Here is a 20,848-nt window from a genome sequence, read left to right as displayed (position 1 = left end):
ACTTGATAAAATCATTAAATGACTAAAATGATCTTTTTATTTTAACATTTTTTTCTTGTAGTGCAAAATTTCAGTTTCCAAGATTTTATTGGATTTTGCTAATCCAATTTTTTATGACCTATTCCTTGAATATAATGGTGACAGTGGACAACAATATCTTTGGGCTGTGCCAGTTTTAAACTTGAATCTTCAATACAGTGAAATGTTTGTTAATCAAGGTAAGACTGTCATAGTAACATTCCTGTGAATTTAAATAATCTGAATAACTTCAAATAGAAAGAATGTGTATTAATTACTATTACTGAGTTGTCTTTAAAGATACCACAACCCACCATAACTTGTTTCTGTTTTAAGTATTTAATATTCTGTGGGCAAGTTCTGATAGTGTAAAACGCAAGCTTTAGTTGCATACACTGGCCCAATCAATAATATGCACAAATAAAGGAATCTAATTTCATTATGTATTTGTTTAAGTTGAAAATAAATAATTTTACATCCTGAATACAGTTCTATGTATCATACAGTTTATGTATCATTTCTAGTAGATTTCATTCTTTTTGTGTTTAATTAGTTTTTTAAATATTATGCGACTGTCATGTTTTTTCAAAGGCAGTAATATGAACAACTGGCTTTTGACTCGTCGATTTTTTTTGGTGGATACACTAAGTGGAAAAGAGAATGACTTGGGAAAACTACCGAGAGTAATTCGAATTGCTAGCAAAATAACAATAAGGTGATTAATTACATATAATATATAGTCCATAGAAAATAAAGCCAATGTTGTGCAGTCTGCATTTTATTGTCTTAAAAGAAAGTTGTTTTATTATGTTGTTTCTAATATGTCCTGTGCTGCTTTTTCCATTGCATACTTGGAAATAGCAAGTGTTTCCATAGGGTGTTCTGATGAGTGAGTGAGAAAACATAACATTGACTTGTGGGGGTTGAAATTACTGTGATTACTTCTAGGTAAGATGGATCAGACTAAGTATGCATAATGCAAGTTAGCAGGCATTCAGTCACCTCTTAGAAGCAGGTGTCATCTGGAAAGACCTAAAAACTCCTCTGTTAATTCTTTTTCAATGTGTATGTTACTGACTATGCAAGGATGCTGCTTCATACTCCATATTCTTTTTTGCAATATTTTTACAAAGTGTTGCCTATTCTGTTGTACAATCCAGAATAGGCTTGTAGTCATTTAACTGAAATTGTGAGACTACCTGTTAGGGTCATTACTGATAGTTCATCTCAACTGAAATATGTTTTGGAAGAACCTTTTTTTCTCCTTCTTTATGTAATGTCTTCCTCTGAGATGACTGTCTGAAATTTGAGATCTCCCTTTTCCTTCAGCTCTTCTTCATAACTTATTAGTTAAAAAGATTCCTGAGTAGCATTAAGTACTGAGCCATACAAGTAATCATCTTGAAGATTAATTTAATGTACTAACTCCATTTGCTGAGAATTACATATTACATTATTTAAAAAAATAAGGATTAGCTTATGTATGTTAGGAGAACCCCCTCCCACCCCCCTTGGAAAAAAGGATAATGCCAGAAATTCAAAATAAATATAGAAAAGGTCATTCTGTAATGTTTTGAGAAAAGCTACCTTCTGGAATTTACTTCAATTGCAGCTATCATAATGTGAGCAGTAGGTAAAGATTGATTCAGGTATTCTCTTACAAATAAGCGATCCTTCCCAGCTTTTTCTTTTTATATATTTGTGTACATGCCTTTGTACACTGGTTGCTTTTAAAATGTGAATTGCCATGTCATTGGGTTTGAAACTCACATTTTATTGATCAGGTTGTTCTGTTCATTTAGTATTTTCTTATTAGTACAAGTTTCAATCAATGCTTTCCAAGCAACTCATCCATCTTCTGTATTAAAAATAATACTCTGTTTATATTTCTGCAGTATTCGTCTGGTATCCCATACTCAGAGAGGAACTATCTACCCTCCTCTACTTACTATTGCTTACACAGATGTGCTTGTCCAAAACCCTGAAACCCAGAGTGTGATGGTGAGATCTTTGTGCTATCTTAATTGAACATATTTGTTAATTGTACTTTTAGTCCTGTTGGAATTCCAGTTGAGTGAACATTTGGGGCGGGGTGTAAAAATCTAATAAGCAGTTTCTATTTCTGCTCAGTTTTGAAGTTGCAAGTTTTCACTAAAACTTAACTTTCACTTCAACTAAACTTCCACTAAAACTTTTAAAACGTAAAAAGTTTTCTTTTTAATTTATCTTGAGTCTTTTTAAACTTAAAATACTTAGAATTTTACAATTGGTTGTATAATGCTAAATTAGGCTACAGTTCAAATAAAATTATACGCACAGAAAATAACAGGAAAAGTACTCTTTATGCAGTGCACTGAAAGCAGCAGTTTATGCAAGAGATTGAATATTTTTGTTTAAAGCAATGCATTGAGAGGAGGTTGTTATGACACAGACATATCAGGTCACCTGTAGTTTAAGTTAAAATATTGGTAATATATCTAAAACACCCTTTAGTGTTTTGTCTGCTGTGTATTCTTTTACAGCACATCTCTAAGAATTAAAGTAAAATAATTAAAAAGTCTGTAGCCAGAGGGGTTGGAGACCAGTTTGGGGAATCTTCCTCTACTGAAAGCCGCCATGTTCTGCTGTAGCAGATGCAGAAGGGGCATTTCCTACTTGCCCTTTTGCCTGCCACTATGGGCAGCAGCTCAGATGTCCCATTCCTGTGCCTTGTTTGCTTGTTAGATCACACTGCTTTAAAAAGTGAAAATGTTGAGCTTAATATAGTAGAATAACCATTCCACTATTAAAAAAATTATAATATTAACATTTTCTGCTTATTAACCTTCAACAGTTCAGGCTTCCAGTACAGATATACATCTAGCTAGAAATTTCTGGTGCTAGAACCATTCCTTGTGTTCCATATTAGCTGCATGAAAGGAAAGAAGAGACAGGGAATTAGAAAGACAGAAAAATGAGTCAGACACTTCTTCCCTGCCTAAATGATGTCTTTATTTAACCACAGAAACAGCACTGTTTTTAGAAAATAATTAATTCAAATGATGATGGCAGGAACAATTGTTTTCAGTTTCTGTATTTTATGTTATACTATTTCACCCTTACATCTATGTCTGATCTACTTAGGTGTTGTCCATTGGATATCTTGTTGCATTTAACAAATTTTATGCAAGTAAAGAGATACATTGAATTTCATTCCAAGTCCTATAAACACTGTGCTTCTAGTAACTGAGCTTATTTAGACTTAAATCCAAGTGAGGTGATAGAATGAGCTCTGACATGAACAAATGTTTTGGGAAGCCAAGGTGGGAGGAAGGAGGGATTGGTTTTGAGGAGGTTTGTCCTTTTTTTTTTAAACTGAATTTAAAATACTGTTCATTATCATACTTGTGTTAACTTTGCAGTGACAAAGTTTCAGGCCAGAATGTTATAAAACCAGGACCAACGTTTTCTCTTCCTTGTACAAATCTTTTAGACCAAAGCCAAAATAGGTCTTAGGTTACATAGATATTTAAGCTAGAGGGAGCAATTTTGATGCTGCATGACAATTTTTATTTCATTCAAGCTGGAAAAAAAATTGGTGTCTGAGCTATGTAAGAGCTCACTTTGCTGTAATTGCATTAAAGTTACTTTTAATCAACACTGATAAAAGGGAAAGCATCAAACCTTGGTGACTCCTTTCAGAAGGAAAAAAATTATGCACATTTGAAAGGATTATAATTAGGTACAGCTTGCAGATAGCAGGCATCCTTCCCCAGCACTACTGTCGGTAAAATCTGCACTAAGTGTAGCAGAGCACATGCTAGTACCAAGCCTAGCACTGTAGCACACCAGGTCAGATGTATACAGTAAAAGAAGATATATTTTGTACTTGTATAGTAGCCCTAGATGGGAATTCCCACCAATTAAAAATGCGTAACTACCACTGTCTATAATGGTTGTAGCATTTCAGAATTTCTATGCATATTTACTTTCTGTATCTTAATATTCAGGTGTCCTTCTCAGTCAATTATGAGATGAATCAGTCAGAGGCTCAGATTCAGACTGATGTAAGTTGTATTGCCCTTTAATTTGTCAATATAATGATTTACTTCTATTTTGTGTTTTTTAAAAATATCTGCAAATAATTTTTAATTCTCTTCAGATCACGTTGGGCGTGTTGGGTGGGCTTGCAGTGTTATGGTCCCTTCTCAAGACTGCAGGCTGGAAGAGGCGTACAGGAAGCTCTGTAATTGACTTGCAGGTATAAACAGCTGGTAACCTAAAAAGGGACACATCTTCCTCTCTTTAAGGAGACCTTTGCTATCATTCCCTGTGATATAACTATAATGTTTCTTAAGGTAACTGAAATAATTTCTAGCCTAGCTGCATAGAACTATGACCTGGAGTTAGGCTCACTTGAGGAAGTAGGTTTTTTGCATTTTTTTTTGGATTCTGATGTTGTCATTTAGGAAATATTTTTGCTAAAATAAAGCTATTTACAGAGCTGTTCTGGTCAATTGAGTGGCCGTAGTTTTCAGATCATTTCTTCTTTGAACAAAGACTAGCATGTAGGAGTTTCAGATACTGAATATACCATAAGTATATGACCATAGTAGAAAAATTTGTTTGAGGCTACTTTTCAGAGTTTCCTGTAGGGTGAGCTGCATAACATTTTATATAAATGTACATATGCATTACTTAATTAGTTTTACAGATCTCTACACTGTGTTTTTATAATTGCAGACAGTTTTGAAGTTCTTACTGTTCTATGCTGGAGACCTTGCCAACGTTTTCTTTGTCATCACAGTGGGCACAGGGATTTATTGGCTTGTGTTCTTCAAAGTAAGTGTTTTTCCAGATTTGGGTGTTATGAAAACCTATTAATATTCCATATATTTTTACACAAAAATTCATTTTCTTTATTTCTTTTTTCTTTCTTTTTTTTTTTTTTTTTTTTTGCCTTTCTGGCCAGACTATTGAGGCAAGTTCTATATCATATTCTGTTTTGTGTGCTTAAATTTTTGTGTTCATCTGTTTCTTTTCCTTAGGATTTGTTGTACTTGCAGTCTGCTCAATAGTCACTTAAAATATTTTACAAATTCAAAATGATTGCAATTCAATATTGATCTTTTTCTGGAAAATGTTATTCGCTCTTGAGTACTTAATATGTTGTTACATATGCCCTCGACCCTGTTTCAATGTAACTTCTCAATTATAGGCTCAGCAGTTTGTCTCTGTCTTTTTACCACTTCCATCTCAAGAAGAAGATTTTGTTACATACATAGCATGTGCGTTTAGTTTAAAGGTAAACATTTTTTTCCTCAGGCATTAAAGACATTTCAACATATGCTTCTGTATATTTTCAGTAGGCTTATTTTTAAACATCTTGTACAGTTCATTTTATTAATGTATAGATGTAGACAATTATTTTATTCTAAGAATTAAGTCATTTTTCCATAGACATTTATTTTGTGGAGCCTTTATAGGGAAACAAATGTCTAAGGAAGGTGATTTATGGAAAATTATTCTTTCAAGGATAAAGGTGTAAGGAAACCCAAATAAAATAACACCATATCAAGAAAGCAAGTGCTTTCTTTTAAAGCAGAATATAAGCGCTGTCAGTTCCTGATAAAAAGAAGACAGGCTAAAATAATTATGTTCAAACATACTTGTAGAATTCAGAGATCGGTATTCTGTCTTCATGGGACATACAAGTATTTTACTAATTATGGGTATTATATTGAATTGGAATTCATAATACAGGTTAATACGTTATGGGAAAATAGTCGATTTTTTCGGAATTTGTTACTTTGCTGTATTTTCTTAATTATTATTATTAATTATTAATTATTTCTTAATTATTATTATTTCTTACCATTATTATTACGCCAATCTTTTAAATTTAAAAAAAAATGTATCAAGAGTTGGTAACAAAGTTGCAGTCTCAAGTATAGTCAAGTATATTATTTGTTATGTTTAATGAATTACATGTGCAATGACTGCATATTTGTCTATATGCTGTTGCTGTCCTTACTTGTTGTATTTCTCCTTTTTCTTTCTTAGGCTCTGCAAGTCTTACAATTGTTGGTTTCACAACTTACTATAGATATTTTCTTTATTGACTGGGAAAGACCTAAGGGCAAAGTTCTTAAAGCAGTTGAAGGTAACTCAAACTATGCTTGTTTCTATAAACAGCTTTAGTTAAATTCAGATATTACTCTCAAGTATTAAATTTCAGAGCTTTATGGTATGTATTCTTTTTAGGTGAAGGTGTTATTAAAAGTGCTGCTGCACCTGTGAGCATATGGAGGACATATTTTATAGCAAATGAATGGAATGAAATTCAGACAGTGAGGAAGATAAATCCCCTCTTTCAAGTGCTTGCAGTTCTTTTTTTCCTGGAGGTATTATTACTACAATTATTATTGTTATTATTAATAATTTTTTATGATTCACAATCAGAGTGTAACATAAGGGTCTGGTTTTTTAATTCTTGCATTCTCTGTGATAATAGTGGATGACCTTTAAGTTCACTTGAAAACATGTAACTTAGTAAAATAATTATTTTAATACATTTTTTAATTTATATGTTTGTATGTATGTATAGGTCATTGCAATATTTCATTAAGGAAGACTTAAAAAAAAAACAAAACCCAAGCTTTAGTTGCCTCAGAGACCTTTGTTAGTTTTGTTTGGTTTTTTTTAAGGTGGTGAGTTACCCTAAATGGCTTAAGAGACTGATAAATCTGTGTACACACTCAGTTATTTATTTGCCTACTGGCTCCCTCCTGCCACAGTCTACAGCTTTATTTCTGGTTTCATATTTATCTGAACTGAGCTTCCTTCCTGCTAATTTGCTACAGTGACCTTTTATAAAGCAGGAAATGAAATGTGGCGGTTTTTCTCCTGATGGCATAACACAAGGCAGTATGCCTTTAGTTACAGCTTAAGGATATGTGAGAAATTGTGCTTTAGCTTTTCAAAAACATTTGGGTTGTTTCTTCTGTAGTTTGGTAAGTACTTTTATTTTGAGAAGTATTCTTAAAGCATGTACCATATAGTTGTTTATGTGAGGTTCTTTTACATATTTTAATACTTTTATTCATTTTTATATTTCTGTTTTTAAATTTCCTATTTTTCTTTTAAATTGTATACAGTAAAAACCACCAAACTTTCCTCATTCACTACATCGGTATTTTTGCTGTTGGTAAATACTGGCCAGGAACAACTTCGGTGCCATGTTTCGAGGAAGGAATGGCAGAAAAGAGAGCACGTATTCCCAAAACTACCTGGTCCCCTCAGGTTACTCTTCATAGGCTAGCTCCTGGTATTACTAGAAGGGAGAGGCTACTCTTAGTAGAGAGTGATTAACATCTTGCTCTATAATTCCTGCTATGAGTTTCTCTCTGGAGAATCCCTTTCTTGCCACTGATGGTGGAGGAAGTCGTGAAAGATACCTAAATAGGATAAAATTGGTGTTTGTGAAAACCTCAGCTAATCTTTATAACTTTCATTGTCATGCTGGAGTTTGGAATGTAGTTTCCCTAGAAGTATAACGCACGGGGTAGATATGGCAATCAGCTGCTTACTACAAGGGGGAACTTCTGTATTGCTCAAAACCTGTTTTCTTGGGTTACCAATTTTGATAAAGTGACTGTTCAGTTCTCATTAATCATGGTGCCAGCCTGTACAGTAGTAGAAAACAAGGCAGGAAATTAATAGTTGGAGGAGTTGGAAAGCGTCTCCCTCCCCTCAGGCCTCACGTATGGCACCAAAGCAGTCGCTTGGTTGGCACTGGTCACCGTGGCAGTGTTGACTACGTGGCTAGTGCAGATAGCACTCTGGCAGCAAAAGTGAGCTTTTCAATATTGTACTGGGTCTGGCTGGGATGGAGTTAATCTTCTTCATAGCAGCCTATAGGGTGCTGTGTTTTGGATTTGTGGCTAAAACAGGGCTGATAACACACCAGTGTTTTGGCTATTGCTGAACAGCATTTGCACAACGTCAAGGCCCCCAGCGAGTAGGCTGGGGCTGCGCAAGAAGCTGGGAGGAGAACACAACCAGGACAGCTGACCCCAACTGACCAAAGGGATATTCCATACCATATACCATCATGCTCAGCAATAAAAATGGAGGGAAGGGATGGGATTTTCTGGGGACTGGCTGGGCATTGGTCTACTTGTGGGAGGTAGTTAGTGATTGCCTTTTCATCACTTGTCATGGTTTTTTTTTTCACCTTCTTTTTCCCTTTTCTTTGCTTATTAAACTGTCATTATCTTGACCCACAAGTCTTATTGCTTTTGTTTTTCCTGTTCCCCGTCCCGCTGTGGTGGGGGTCAACCCACCCCAAAAATGTTTCTGGTGCAGCTTCAGTTCTGAATGATTTTCACAAAATTTTCACCTCTTAAGTGTTTCAAGACATAGTGTTTCTCTCATCTTTTTTATTCGGGAACTTTTCCTAGATTGTTTAAAATAGATTCAGCCATAAAGACAGTGGAGGGAAATATATTTCTGTTCAATAAAAAGAGATAAAAAAATTGCTTTAACACTGGAATATATAGGACCAAAACACTGAAATTTGGCAGAAATAATATCCCTATGCAGTCTGACAGTAGAATCTTTTGGAGTTTTTCAGTAAAAGTCCATGTTGACTTGTCATGAGATTTAGGTGCATATATTTTTGAATTTATGTATCAACACATATACATACAGTTTATGTTTTTAATTATGTTTCTCTGTAAAAACACTGGATCACACAATTGGGCTCTATCATAGTGAGCATGGTACTATTCCCAGGACCATTTTTCATAATTTTTTCTTCTTAGTTCCTGTTATGATGGAAACAACAGGGTCATAATTAACACTATTCATTGCCTCATGTTGTTATATTGACCTTCTTATCTCTTCAGGCAGTGGGATTTTCAAACCTGGCTTTAATGGATTCTTCTTCCAGTCTTACAAGAAGCAGTGAGAGTTACATAGCTCCTTGGAGCCGCATTTTAAGATTTGGTGTGTCTTCTGCACTCTGGCTAGCCATTGCCTTCTTACAGGTATGTGTAATACATGTCGTGCTGAACTATCATTTTCAGGATGGTTCTTGGAAGCTGGAATACATCACTAGGCCACCCATACTACGTATCATAGCATTGGGTACATTCTTAACTGTTTTGCTTGATTTAGACTTTTAGCTGCTTTAGCATGGTACACCTTTAGAACTCAAAATTAATCTTCTGAGCTATGAGACATTTTACTTTGTAGTCAGAATTTTAATCCTCTCAAAGATGTGAATTTATGCAACTACTTTGTTTTGTTTTAAACAACTTTGAAGCATCTCCAAGTTCAAAATGAAAAGTGGGTTATTGCTACAATTTACTTCTTAGAGGAAGGATGTCAATCCCATTTCATAGAGTCCAATGCAATGGTGGCCACTACAGAAGTCTGTAATTTGTGGGTGTTAAACTGTGAAGATAATTGCTTAATAAAGTCAAATCTGATGAGCTAATAAAAGAATATTTTGTTAATTTATTTCAGATTATATTTTTTTCTGTGTTTTATGAAAGATTTGTTGAAGATAAGATAAGCCAATTTGTTGATTTGTGTTGCATGAGCAATGTAAGTATTTCTTTGTCTCATTTGTACAGTGGCATTCTTAATAGAATAATATATACGATAGTTTTAAGAATATTAAATAATATTTATTCATTTAATTTAATCAGAGATTACTAGCTAACAGCCAAAGTCAATGTTTCTTTCAGCTCACTTTATTGGTTCAATCTACAAGAAGATTTCAGTTAAACTTTAATTGGAAAAAGATTCTGGAATCATAGGTATCAATATGTTCTCCTAGACGTGTGATTTTTAGGTTGTTTTTTGAAGTTAAATTGGTTACATATGCTCATACAGAATTAAAAAGTAACAAATTATGACAGAAATTAGGTGTGGAACCATTTGCTCCCATTCTTTCTACTGGTTTGTATTTTAGTACTTTTGTCTTGGAGACACAGCTGCCCTGGTTTTATTTAACATGTTTATGTTCAGTTTCTGCTCCTATCTTGTGGTTGTCCCTTAACCGCTGAACTTCATGGTTGTTCCTCCTGGACAATTATCACCTTTTTCATGCATTTTCACTTACTCACATCTGAACTACTTCCCTTTCTTTAGTTTAAATATGCATCTTGAAGCTTTGTACTGCAGGAATTCCTTTTTAACCGAAGAAGAGTGCAGTCAGAACAGGTTGGATTAGCTCATTTGGCCAGAACTTTTTAAAAATGTAGAAATTAACCCCTTTTATCAACCTTTCCAGCCTTGGTTATTCCTCTTCCATGAAAAACCCGTGTAGTGTGCAGGTTGTAGAGAGAGTTAATTTTGGTTTTTATGTGATATATAAGCATTATATCATACTGAATGAAATTGTATTAAATACAGTCTCCTAGGAGCTCAACTGGAATCATGCATATATATTATGTGTCACAGAAATAACTTTTGAATCAAAATAAAAGCTAATAACTTTGCTTTAAATTTTTGGCTCGGTGGAATTAAGTAGTGATTCTTGCTGTTGATAAAATAAACTTGAAGCTGGTGTGTGTATCTCGTTAAACATAGATAAAAATAATCAGTAAAAGAGTTATTAAATATTTTTCTGCCATATTTATTTTGGTACTTGCCTATTTTGTGTTTGTAGAAGGGCTGGTCTTGCTGATCTCCACTGTGAATTCAAACGTTCAAAAATAAAATTATAATGTTTAATTAAAGTATTCTTCTCTTCCCCCATCTCTTTTAGATTTCAGTGTTTCTCTTGTCACACAGCTGCTTTGGTTATTACATCCACGGTCGCTCTGTGCATGGACATGCAGATACCAATATGGAAGAAATGAATATGAACCTAAAGAGAGAAGCAGTAAGTAAAAATAGTGAAGTTTACACCTGCTCTAATTATTTATTTTATAAGAACCCCACACACCTTTGCATTATGGATCTGCACTTGTGCATTACATTGCACCAAGTTATGATACTTAAAAGATACCAGCTGTTTGGTGAGCTCATGGCCACATTCAAAAAGATGCGTACCAAGAAGCTTTCATAAAGAGACAAATCTGAAAAACTCCTAATAAGGAGACATCTGCTTTTCCAATAAATTCTTTTATTCCATCTCTTCTCCTCTGGTGATATAACCTATTCTTTACAGCAACTAATTTGAATGAGTATTTTTTCTAGTTTGTCATATGTTGTATCTTTGCTGCAAGATCAGGCAAATGTAAAATGTTTAATACAAGATTGGAGCACTTTGCACTAAATTTCATGACATCTTGCATCTTTGTAGGGACAAGTAGGAAGAAACTACCATAGACAAAGGATATTGCTATTTCAATGATAAGTGGACAGAAAAAACATAACCATGTGAAAATTAAATCTCAAACATTGAAATGTAGAGGAATCTTTTTAATAATACTTTTGACTTGTGTGTTCCTATAATTTTTTCCTAATTTCTTATTTTAATATAATTTTGGAAAAAGCAGTTTTTTCCCTATGGAGATGTCAAATTTTCTATTTTCTTGGGGTTTTTGAGATGTATTAAATGTGACCTGAAAAATGTATGGAAAAAGTCAGGAATCCAAGGCACAAAAAAAGCAGGACAAGTATAGAATAAATGATAAACATAAAAGAAAGGGCTTCAGAATGAATGTCAAAAGATGTATGAGAAGGTAATGAACTGAACGCAGGTGAAAAGAGGAATATGTCTTTGTGACAGCAGGGGTCAGGATTTCATGTCCTAAGAAAATCTTGCTATAATAGAACCAAGAGTGCAGTGGGTTCAAATATTTAGAGATATTAAGTACTATATGTACATGTACACTATATGTACATGAAAGAAAGTAAATGAAAAGCTTTTGACTTTTTTGGGTATATGAATGACATTAATAATGTTAATTTACAATTGCTTTAATTGTATAGGAAAATCTGTGTAGTCAGAGAGGTTTGTTACCGAACACAGATGGCCAGACATTTCAGATTTCCATTTCAAGAAAAATGCGACTGCACTATGACAGGATTCATGAAACCCTAACAAGAGTAAGTGAGATATTTGTATTCTGTAAATGTTATTTAAAATATGTAATTTTTCTGCTGAAATCATGGTCATGTTATATTTCAGAAACGTGGTCCTGCTAGGCTTTTGGACTCATCTGCAAATACTTTCGAACAAAGCACAAGGGCATACAACACCATGAACAAATTTCTCAGTTCTTTTATTGATCACGTATGTATACCAACATTACTATATTAAGGAAAATATAATTATAGTAAATAGAAACTAAAAATTGTAAATCTGAAAGCCTGTAATTTCTCTTTAAGCATATGTACTTAAGGACTTGTTAAAGACTTTATGACAACTGGAATAGTGCTTCATTCAAAAAAAAATATTGGAGTACTGTCCAACAATGCAGCCTGCTCTTAAAAATGACAAATCCTTTTTTGTTATGTACTTATTTTTGTCTTGGAATAGACCAGTGCTTTTTTTCATTCATAAAGATCTAAGTAGCTGTACTTTACTTTGTAACAAGTACTTTGTGTTTGAAATCATAAAACAAGAAGTATTGTTTTTCCTTTTCCTGTAGGTTCATAAAGAAATGGATTATATTGTTAAAGATAAGTTGCTGCTTGAACGGATTCTTGGCATGGAGTTCATGGAACCAATAGAGAAAAGTATTTTTTACAATGGTAAAAAGATTTGTGACTTGGTATTTGTACTATTATAAGTATGTAGGTTCCTGTGTAGATTTCTTTCCCAGGATTTACAATCTCAAGTGGACTTCACAGCAGGAGAGGTCATTAAATGACTGCTTGTGAGGGAGGTATTTAAGAGATGTTCTTCAGGTTACAGAAATCCTATTTATAATTTGTCATTCAACTGCAATGTTTTTTCTTTTAGGAAACTGAAAGGATACTGTGTAGAGATTTGCACATGTTTACGAAGTGCTCCTTTGACTTGCTATCTAGATCCAAATCCACTTTGTAAATGCAAAGAAGACCCACAATATTTAAATAGCTCCATGCTATTTTTTTTATACAGAACCAAATTTCTTATGAAACAACTAAAAGTGCAGATAGGCAATTTCTTTAAAGAGGATATTGATCACAGTGAGGATGTTTTAGTGGAATACTTGATGTTAATACACCACTCATCTTTGCAGAATCCACTAAGTAATTTGGTTTCTTGAATGTTTTATTTTGAAGCTTTTTAAGCGTTGCCAATACCTATAGCAAAAGTGAGTATTCCAGCAGAAACAGGGTTGACACCAGTTCTGATTCTGGTCCCTGGAGCTATGCAAAATCAGTCAGACTTGGGTTCTCCAAGTCTGGAGCATTATCCTGATTCCCAAGCCCGTGCTAAACCTAGCCATAAGTATTTCCAAGTGACCAGTACATGTGTTAAAAATAGATTTAGTGAAAGTTCTTGACCATATCTCAACCTTCAACCTGGTTTCCTAAAACTGAATCCCTGGAAGACTGATGCTGTGAAACACCAAGTTTCTAAAAACCTTAACCTATTCATAATTACTGCCAGGTGACCAATACCTGCATCACTGGAATCCTCATCCAGTGTTAGGTCCTCCACTTCCTCCACTTCCCAGGTTCTGAAACCCTGAGTCCTGGTCTCCTCCTATTAACAGATGTGGTCTGGGGACCAGTATCCACACTGCAATGAAATACGAGCTGTGAACTTAGGCCTGATATCAGTCTGCTTCCTCAGTCCCTGAGCTGTACAGAATCCATCAAAAATTATCTTTGAAAACCTTAGTTCAGACCCTGATTCTATCCCTAACCATAAGTATGGCCATCGTCTGCATGAAAACTAAACATTAACTAGTGATTCAAGATGATGCAAGCCCTCGTTTTGAGTCCCTCAAGTACTTGGCTCTCCGGCCTCACTGTTTAGAAACTCTAAACCTTATCAGAACCGTAACCCAATCCATAGATATTACCAGATGACCATTATACATCCTAAATATGTCATTATTCTTATATAATAGCAATCCGCAGATTACATCACTGAGCTGTGCAGAACTTTTCCTGCTCTGTGACACTGGGGCTGCAAAAGCTGAAGCCTAATTTGAATCTCAAATCTTGCTATATAATCAGGAACGCAGCACATGCTTTCAAACTAGCCGTGGTTGTAGTCTGATATTTTTCCTCAGTCTAGATATCTGAGCTGCACCTAATTCATTAAAGGCTTGGGCTCTTCTCCCCTGTCATGGTGAAGCACTATCTTTAGTAATAAATGTTGCCAGATAGCCAGTATCTGCCTTAAAACTATAAACTAGGACTTTCTTCAGCCTCAGTCTGTGATTCCACACCTTGCAGTATCAGTCATTCCAAAAGCCTATTCTAAACCGCAGGTCTACTCAGCCATAAATATTGTCAGGTATGCAATGTCTGAGTTAGAATTAAGCATATAAGCATGATGTGATGTCTCCAAATTGTGCAGTATTCAACAAAGGTTTGGTCTTTTGACTGCCATTGTTTCAAAGTTCACAATCATAAGCAGTGATATAAATATATTGTTTGATGGTTTAGACTGCCATGGTTCCCAGAAGTTTAGATACAAATCAGGATTTCATGACAGTAGGACATATACAATTTGTAATGAAAATACACTGTTTCCAATAAAACTTGCATTAGACATTTTTCTGAAAAAGTAGAAAGAGGGAAAAGAATCTTATTTTCTGTAATTGTTTATTTTAAGTGTTCTTTTCTCTTTTGAAAGTGGTGCTTTTTGATAAAATAAAGAAGTGGATAAGTGGTCTAGACTATTTTGGCTATGAAAAAGGTATAAAAGAGGTATAAAGCTTAAAAGACCCATTTTCTGGGAAACTGTTAGCCAATGAACAAAGATAATGTTAAGCTCTGAACCTCCTCCTAAGTAAGGCTTTAAGCCTAGGTTTTATTATTTTGTTGAGCTGGGGCCAGAGTTAACACTTGCTTAAAATTTCAGTGACAAGGAATTTACATGTGCTTCTTGTTCAAAGCAGCCTTTTTTAAATAGTCTGATTGAGGTTTCAGGAGTGAACAAAGTTGCGTGTGGCACGTCAGCTTTTCCTGTTGTGTTCTGCCAGTATTAAGCCATTTTATAAGTGAAAAGGTTTGTATTACTTTGCTTAAATAGAATGACATAACTAGCTCTTATGATGCCATAGAATGCCTAAACTAGCTCTTGCTCTGACTTTCATTTTTTTTATCAGCTTTCTCAGTGTGGACTGACGAACTCCACAAACTTGCACTCCACAGAAACAATCATTTTTCAAAAAATATTTTCTTTCTGTAGATGAAGGACACTCTTTCAGTGATGTCCTCTATTACGGCAATGAGACAACACTGCTCATCTTTGATATCCTGTTTTTCTCCATTGTGGATCTGGCTTCCCAAAGTTTTGTTTTAGCCGCTATTCTAACGTATTTGCAACAAGAGGTAAATTTTAATTTAAGAACAAAGTAATATTTAAAAAATGTGAGTTAGTATGGAAGTTTATATGGTTAACTAGATAATTAAAGCAGTAAGTTAGCAGTTTGCGGTGACAGAAGATTATACTGAGAGCTTATAAAATAGTTCTTTAATTTTTTTGCCAAATAGGCTTGTGAGAAATTAATTTTATTCACATGCCTGTCATGAATAAAGAGGCTACAAATAACTTCCAATACAAAACACAAATATCTGTTGAAATGAATCACGCTATTATATTTCAGGGTGGAAAGATATTGGAAAATATTTCAAAAATGCTAAAGGGAGTTAAGCACCTAATTCAGTCATGTTATTTATGATTTAAAGACAATATGAAGTTATTATTTTATGTTAGGTACTGAAACATACTGGTTTAAGTATTTCTTTGTTAACACATTTTTTCTGAAATGTTCTTAGATATTTAGGTTTATTCGTAATACACTTGGGCAGAAGAATTTGGCATCCAAAACCTTGGTGGATGAAAGATTTCTCATTTAATTAAGAAGATTAAAAACTTGTTTGAGGAGTTAGTCATGGAAATTATGTCCACGATCAAAGCATCTCTGACCTACAGATTAATTGTAGTGCACTTTTCAATAATAATAATAATGTAATGGTTTTGAAATTTATCATTTTTTATATTGTGTGCTATTAAGCTTTATTTTTGTGTATTTACAAATATTTTTTAATTTGTGAACACTAAGCCATAGGCCGTTAAAAGGAAACATGCATGAGAATAAGACAGAAGTAAACTTACTATTGTTATTATTAGAATAATATAAAAAGTATTTAATGGCTTTTGCTAGGACCACTCACTTTGAGGCAAAAATTTGAGCATTCCAGTTGGCAGGAGAGGTTGTAAACTCTTAAGTTTTCTGAAAATCCCTTAAATCTTATTCTCTTTGTTTTGGTAATTTATTTTGAGGTATAATGTTTAGCAAACATATTTCCAGTTTTATGCAGCACAGGACTTGTTCTGAATTAAATTAATATTTCAAGAGGACTGTTTAAAGATCACTTATTTACAGCAACTCCAACTTGAAATTTTAACTTTTCTTTATTGTGTCATAGTATTGTATGCTTTTGTCTCTTGAAGTTTATCATTGTTTTTCTTGGGTGTGGACTAGACATGACAAAGTGTCCTTGTGTTTGAGACACAGTAGTGTTACAGCAATGCAGAAGAACAGGCAGAGGAGAGGTTTATAGGTATTCGGCGTTTGTTCCTCATCTTCTGTCATCTGATGTGAGATGCTCAGGGAAATACAGTAATTCTTCTGTGCTGTTTCCACACAAGTGAAATAGAATCAATTGTTCTTATCTTTTTAGAAGTGTTTTCACAGGTGCCTGTATATGCTTATGTACCTCTCTCTCTCTAATTTTATGGCTTTATTATCTTCAGATATAACACAGAGACCATAATAATTTTACTGACATCGTATTTTTGGAATTTAGACAAGTTAATAATTATTCAAGTGCCACTTATTAAGTGTTAAGGGAGATTATGAACGGCCTTCAAAACACCTTAAAGTGAGGTGTCTACCTCCCATTTGTATCTCTGAAAAGTCACCCTACTTTTTTCAAATTATATTTTTCAGTAAATGATTAAACATGAATAATGTTTTCTGGTTTTATAGCTGTTACTTGTCTTTAGATGATTCAACAGGGGATTTTCACCAGCAAAAACACCATAAAAATCTGAGTGAAGCTTAGTATCTTTATTCCAAAACAGAGACTGAGGACATGATTCATTGGACCTAGCAGATTTTCAATGCAGACATGCTTATCTGAGTTGAAGCAGCATTGTATTTCAGCTGTTTCTTGGCTTCATAAAGAGGAACATGTTCTCATGTTCATACCATATCATATCATATCATGATATTAAACTTAGGGTAACATGGACATAAATCTCAGTGTCCTGTTGCTCTAATGCATTTGCATTTGGTGTTGCAAAACCTCTGTAGCTTGCTAGTCCAATATAGTTGCTATTAACTGATAGAATGTGTGTCTGCCAGTAAGGCGATAACAAGGTAGATAACTGAAGAGTTGATTTTCAGCGAGACATCCATTTATTAATATGCAGTTTAGCATGGGTATTTCCATGTCATGCTTTCCTTACTTCAGTCTACTTCAGTGCACAATTCTTAGTTTGTTGGTGCACACTATGCCTCAAAAAAGGTTTGAATACAAAACTTCCCACAGAGTGAAACGTCCACTATAAATAAAATTAAGGTTGTTACCTTTATAGTGAATGTAGTAATTAAAGTGCCCATTAGGTTCTGTATCCATTAAAACAGCCAAAAATCTTATTTCCACTGAGTACCATGGCTGTATGACTTCACTAGTTGTGAGGTTTCTGTCGTATTGCCTGTCAGTGATGTACCAAGTGCCAAACCTGTCAACTAGGCTAAGGAGCCATCTGAAAAATGGTCTGCAGTAGGACATTTGCAAGGCAAAGTTAGGCTTGCATGATGCAAGCACAGCTTAACTAAACAACTAAACTTTCCAGGTCTTGCAAGTCCTACTGAAATATCAAGGTACAAGAGGAAATATAATCTTTCCCACGTGACCATATTTATTCAAGAGGACTAATGTGACTAAAGGGGTGTAGATAGTTGCTGTGATCCATAAGTGAGCAAGTATGACCCTAATGAATTGCCCTAATACAGGTCTTTCCTTACTGTCCCTTTCCAGCAATGTAAGTGTGCATCATTGTCAATGGTAACAGGCACAAGCTTTTTCTCTGTGCAGATTCTGATGATGTGTCCATAGTCATGAAGTTACTCTAGGGAACAGAACCACGCTTCAAACATACCTCCTCCAGAATGGTCTGATTTATGACCGACTTCAGTCAGAATAACTAAAAAGTAGTAACGAGACCTGGGTAAACCAGGGAATGTCTGCAAGCAAAATGAAGATGTGGTTGTGCCATCTGTAGACACAGCCGTGTAGTTTTAATGTAGTTAGTCCGGTACCAGCAGAAATGGAGACATTTCAGCATGTGGGCTCTCACTCTGTACCCTATTCTCAATGCTTTTGCTAACCAGGTACACCTTTCCGTGCAAAAATTGTGCTTTGAGTTTGCTTTAGATATGCCTTTAATTATCTGCTGCTCAGAAGGGCATGTGAAAGCTTTAATGACCTTGCAGTTTGCAAGAGCTACTGCTAACAGCAACTCTTGTTACAGATAAATGATAAAGTAATCTAAAAATGTTCTGTCAAAACAGTTCAGTCACTTGGCCCCCTCTTTCTCCTCAGTGCACACACTACTCTGTTGTGTTTTATTTTTCCAGGTCATTTCTCTAAAGTGTTAATATAGCTAACATAGGCACTCTACATGATTTAGGAAATAATTACAGGAGTCAAAAGCTCCAGGAATTCATAGAAGTTTTTCTTCATTCTTGCTGTCCAGTGAACACTTGAAACGGGTTGACTGCGCTTTGTTCTCTTATTGCTTGATATTTGTTCAAGAAATTGCTCTTGTGATTGTATTTCCAACTTAATGTTTCTCCTTTTTTGAAATGAATATGCAGCTACAATGTGTTGTTCATGTGATGAGTTTCTTTCAAGTTTCTAAATGTTTTATTTAATCCCATGGCATTTCAAACTCCCCTATCTGTCTCTGAGCAATAAAAAAATTTTCAAGGACTGGAGGGTTTTTTGCACTTGTGAAATCAGTTGACCCAAGCCTACAACACGCTGTTCCTTCCGTGAACGTGAGAGGTTTCAGATAAGGGCAGGAGGCTGCTAGTGGCTCTGCAGTCCACAGAAGCTCTGTCAGGACTAAGAAAGGGATTTTGCAGTTGGTGTGGCAATGGAGGGATTCGGTTTTGGGTAATCACAACTAAGGGAATGAGATCCATTAGTATCTTAGGAGTATCTTAGGGGCCGAGTATCTTAGGGACTAGATGCCAAAACAGTAAATTCTGCAAATAATTATAATTCACACATACAGACAAGGTACAATCATTTCAAGAATATGTTTAAAATTGACAGGTTTCATTTACTGTTGAGGACTTGATTGATTTGTACTTTACTGCAGCATTCATTTTAATGGTAGGGGCAGGTGCGTGATTGAGGTAAGTCGTACCAGAGGTGAGAAGTGCAACTGGCACGAGGCTCAAAATTTCATCCCGCCCAGCAGATTGCTGCAGCGTAAGCAGCACGGCGATGCCATCCAAGCCGAGCTCATGGGGTTTTCTGTTTGCTGTCAGTCTGAAAGGGAGCGTGTGAGCAGTCGGTGACCAGGGGAGTGCAATGCTGTGATATACTCCCATGAAAATCACGAGTAAACTGGGATGGTGGAAGGAGGTAACTATCAAACATCTCAAAACTGGTCTCCCTCAACAACTTCTGCTTTCCCCTACGTCTCCTTTTCTCTAGCCAGGCTCCCCGTATCACACGCTTTTCTTCTGTACCTTTCACACAAGCACTGATCCCCTGTCCCTCTCTCCTGTGCCTCAAGCCGGTGCCTCCCGGTGGTGCCTGCCACAGCCTCCTACTTTGCCCCGCACCGGCAGATCCTGCCCCTGCCATCCTGCCTGCGGGTCTGGCAGCAGGGCTGCGCGCTGCCTGTCCCCGCTTCCCCGGCAAAGGAGGGGACCGCAGCCGGCCGGCCAGAGGCGGAGGGGAGGTGGCCTTTGCAGGAGAACGCTGCCAAGCTGGGTAGCAATGAATGGCGTGCCGAGGTGTGCCTCAGGGTAGCAGCACAGGTTCTTTGGTGAGAATAATGAAAATCCAAACGTAGCATTAGAAATCACTTTAAAAGCGTGAAGCCCCAACTAAAAGGAAGAATAAATGAAACCAAGACACCTCCAAACAAACTGCTCTTTGAGCAGTGGCGTCCTCCCGCTTTGCCTCCTTTGTCGTCTACGTACCATCTCCACCCCAGCACTCCCAGCTTCCTCGTGTGACTCTTGCCATGCCACAGCAGACAGCCGACACCTGCCCCAGCTGGCTTGGAAAAACCACCGTCCTCGCTGGCCCGCTGCCCAAGGGAGCGGGGCTGTGGGTGTCAGCCCACAGGCAGGACGGCCCGGCTGCTGCCAGCCTCCGTGGGCAGGAGCGGGCAGGCGGTCCCGTGCTCCGGCGCCCATGGGGACGACATGGATTCACAGCTCAGGCTGGGGATCACAGAGCCTGAGGGACATTCCCCAGAAACCCCGTGGGCAATGGATTTGCACCTCTGTAAGATGGACGTTTCCATCTTATCCTGGTAGCGCTTCAGTAAGCCTTGATGGTCCAGAGCCCTGCCTACCTGTATCCCTCTCTGCCCCAGGCTGCTTTCCCAACCTACTGGTGCTCGCAGCAGGAGTAGATGTAAGCCTGGCAGCTGGGGAGAGGTGGGGCAGCCCCTGGG

The 20,848-nt window shown here is 36.2% G+C and overlaps 1 protein-coding gene across 3 annotated transcripts in view; it reads left to right on the top strand.

The window, feature by feature from the left end:
- Nucleotides 1-19,129, top strand: part of TMEM67 (transmembrane protein 67) — a 36,138-nt gene extending 17,009 nt beyond the window's left edge. For all 3 annotated transcript variants that reach the window (XM_072852209.1, XM_072852207.1, XM_072852208.1), the window contains exons 12-28: nt 62-218; nt 610-733; nt 1,914-2,019; nt 4,008-4,064; nt 4,160-4,258; nt 4,741-4,839; nt 5,216-5,302; nt 6,061-6,160; nt 6,262-6,401; nt 8,907-9,047; nt 9,529-9,609; nt 10,778-10,894; nt 11,950-12,066; nt 12,149-12,253; nt 12,612-12,714; nt 15,320-15,462; nt 15,910-19,129. In XM_072852209.1, coding sequence (XP_072708310.1) covers nt 62-218; nt 610-733; nt 1,914-2,019; nt 4,008-4,064; nt 4,160-4,258; nt 4,741-4,839; nt 5,216-5,302; nt 6,061-6,160; nt 6,262-6,401; nt 8,907-9,047; nt 9,529-9,609; nt 10,778-10,894; nt 11,950-12,066; nt 12,149-12,253; nt 12,612-12,714; nt 15,320-15,462; nt 15,910-15,990 — 1,857 coding nt within the window. In that variant the 3' untranslated portion in view covers nt 15,991-19,129. The remainder of the gene's footprint in view (nt 1-61; nt 219-609; nt 734-1,913; nt 2,020-4,007; nt 4,065-4,159; nt 4,259-4,740; nt 4,840-5,215; nt 5,303-6,060; nt 6,161-6,261; nt 6,402-8,906; nt 9,048-9,528; nt 9,610-10,777; nt 10,895-11,949; nt 12,067-12,148; nt 12,254-12,611; nt 12,715-15,319; nt 15,463-15,909) is intronic.
- The last annotated feature ends 1,719 nt before the right edge of the window (nt 19,130-20,848 follow it).

The sequence above is a fragment of the Ciconia boyciana genome, chromosome 2 (assembly GCF_034638445.1).
Source record: "Ciconia boyciana chromosome 2, ASM3463844v1, whole genome shotgun sequence".
In the NCBI taxonomy this organism is placed as follows: domain Eukaryota; kingdom Metazoa; phylum Chordata; class Aves; order Ciconiiformes; family Ciconiidae; genus Ciconia; species Ciconia boyciana.
The sequence above is the reverse complement of the archived record's forward strand: the minus strand, read 5'-3'. Positions and strand labels throughout refer to the sequence as shown.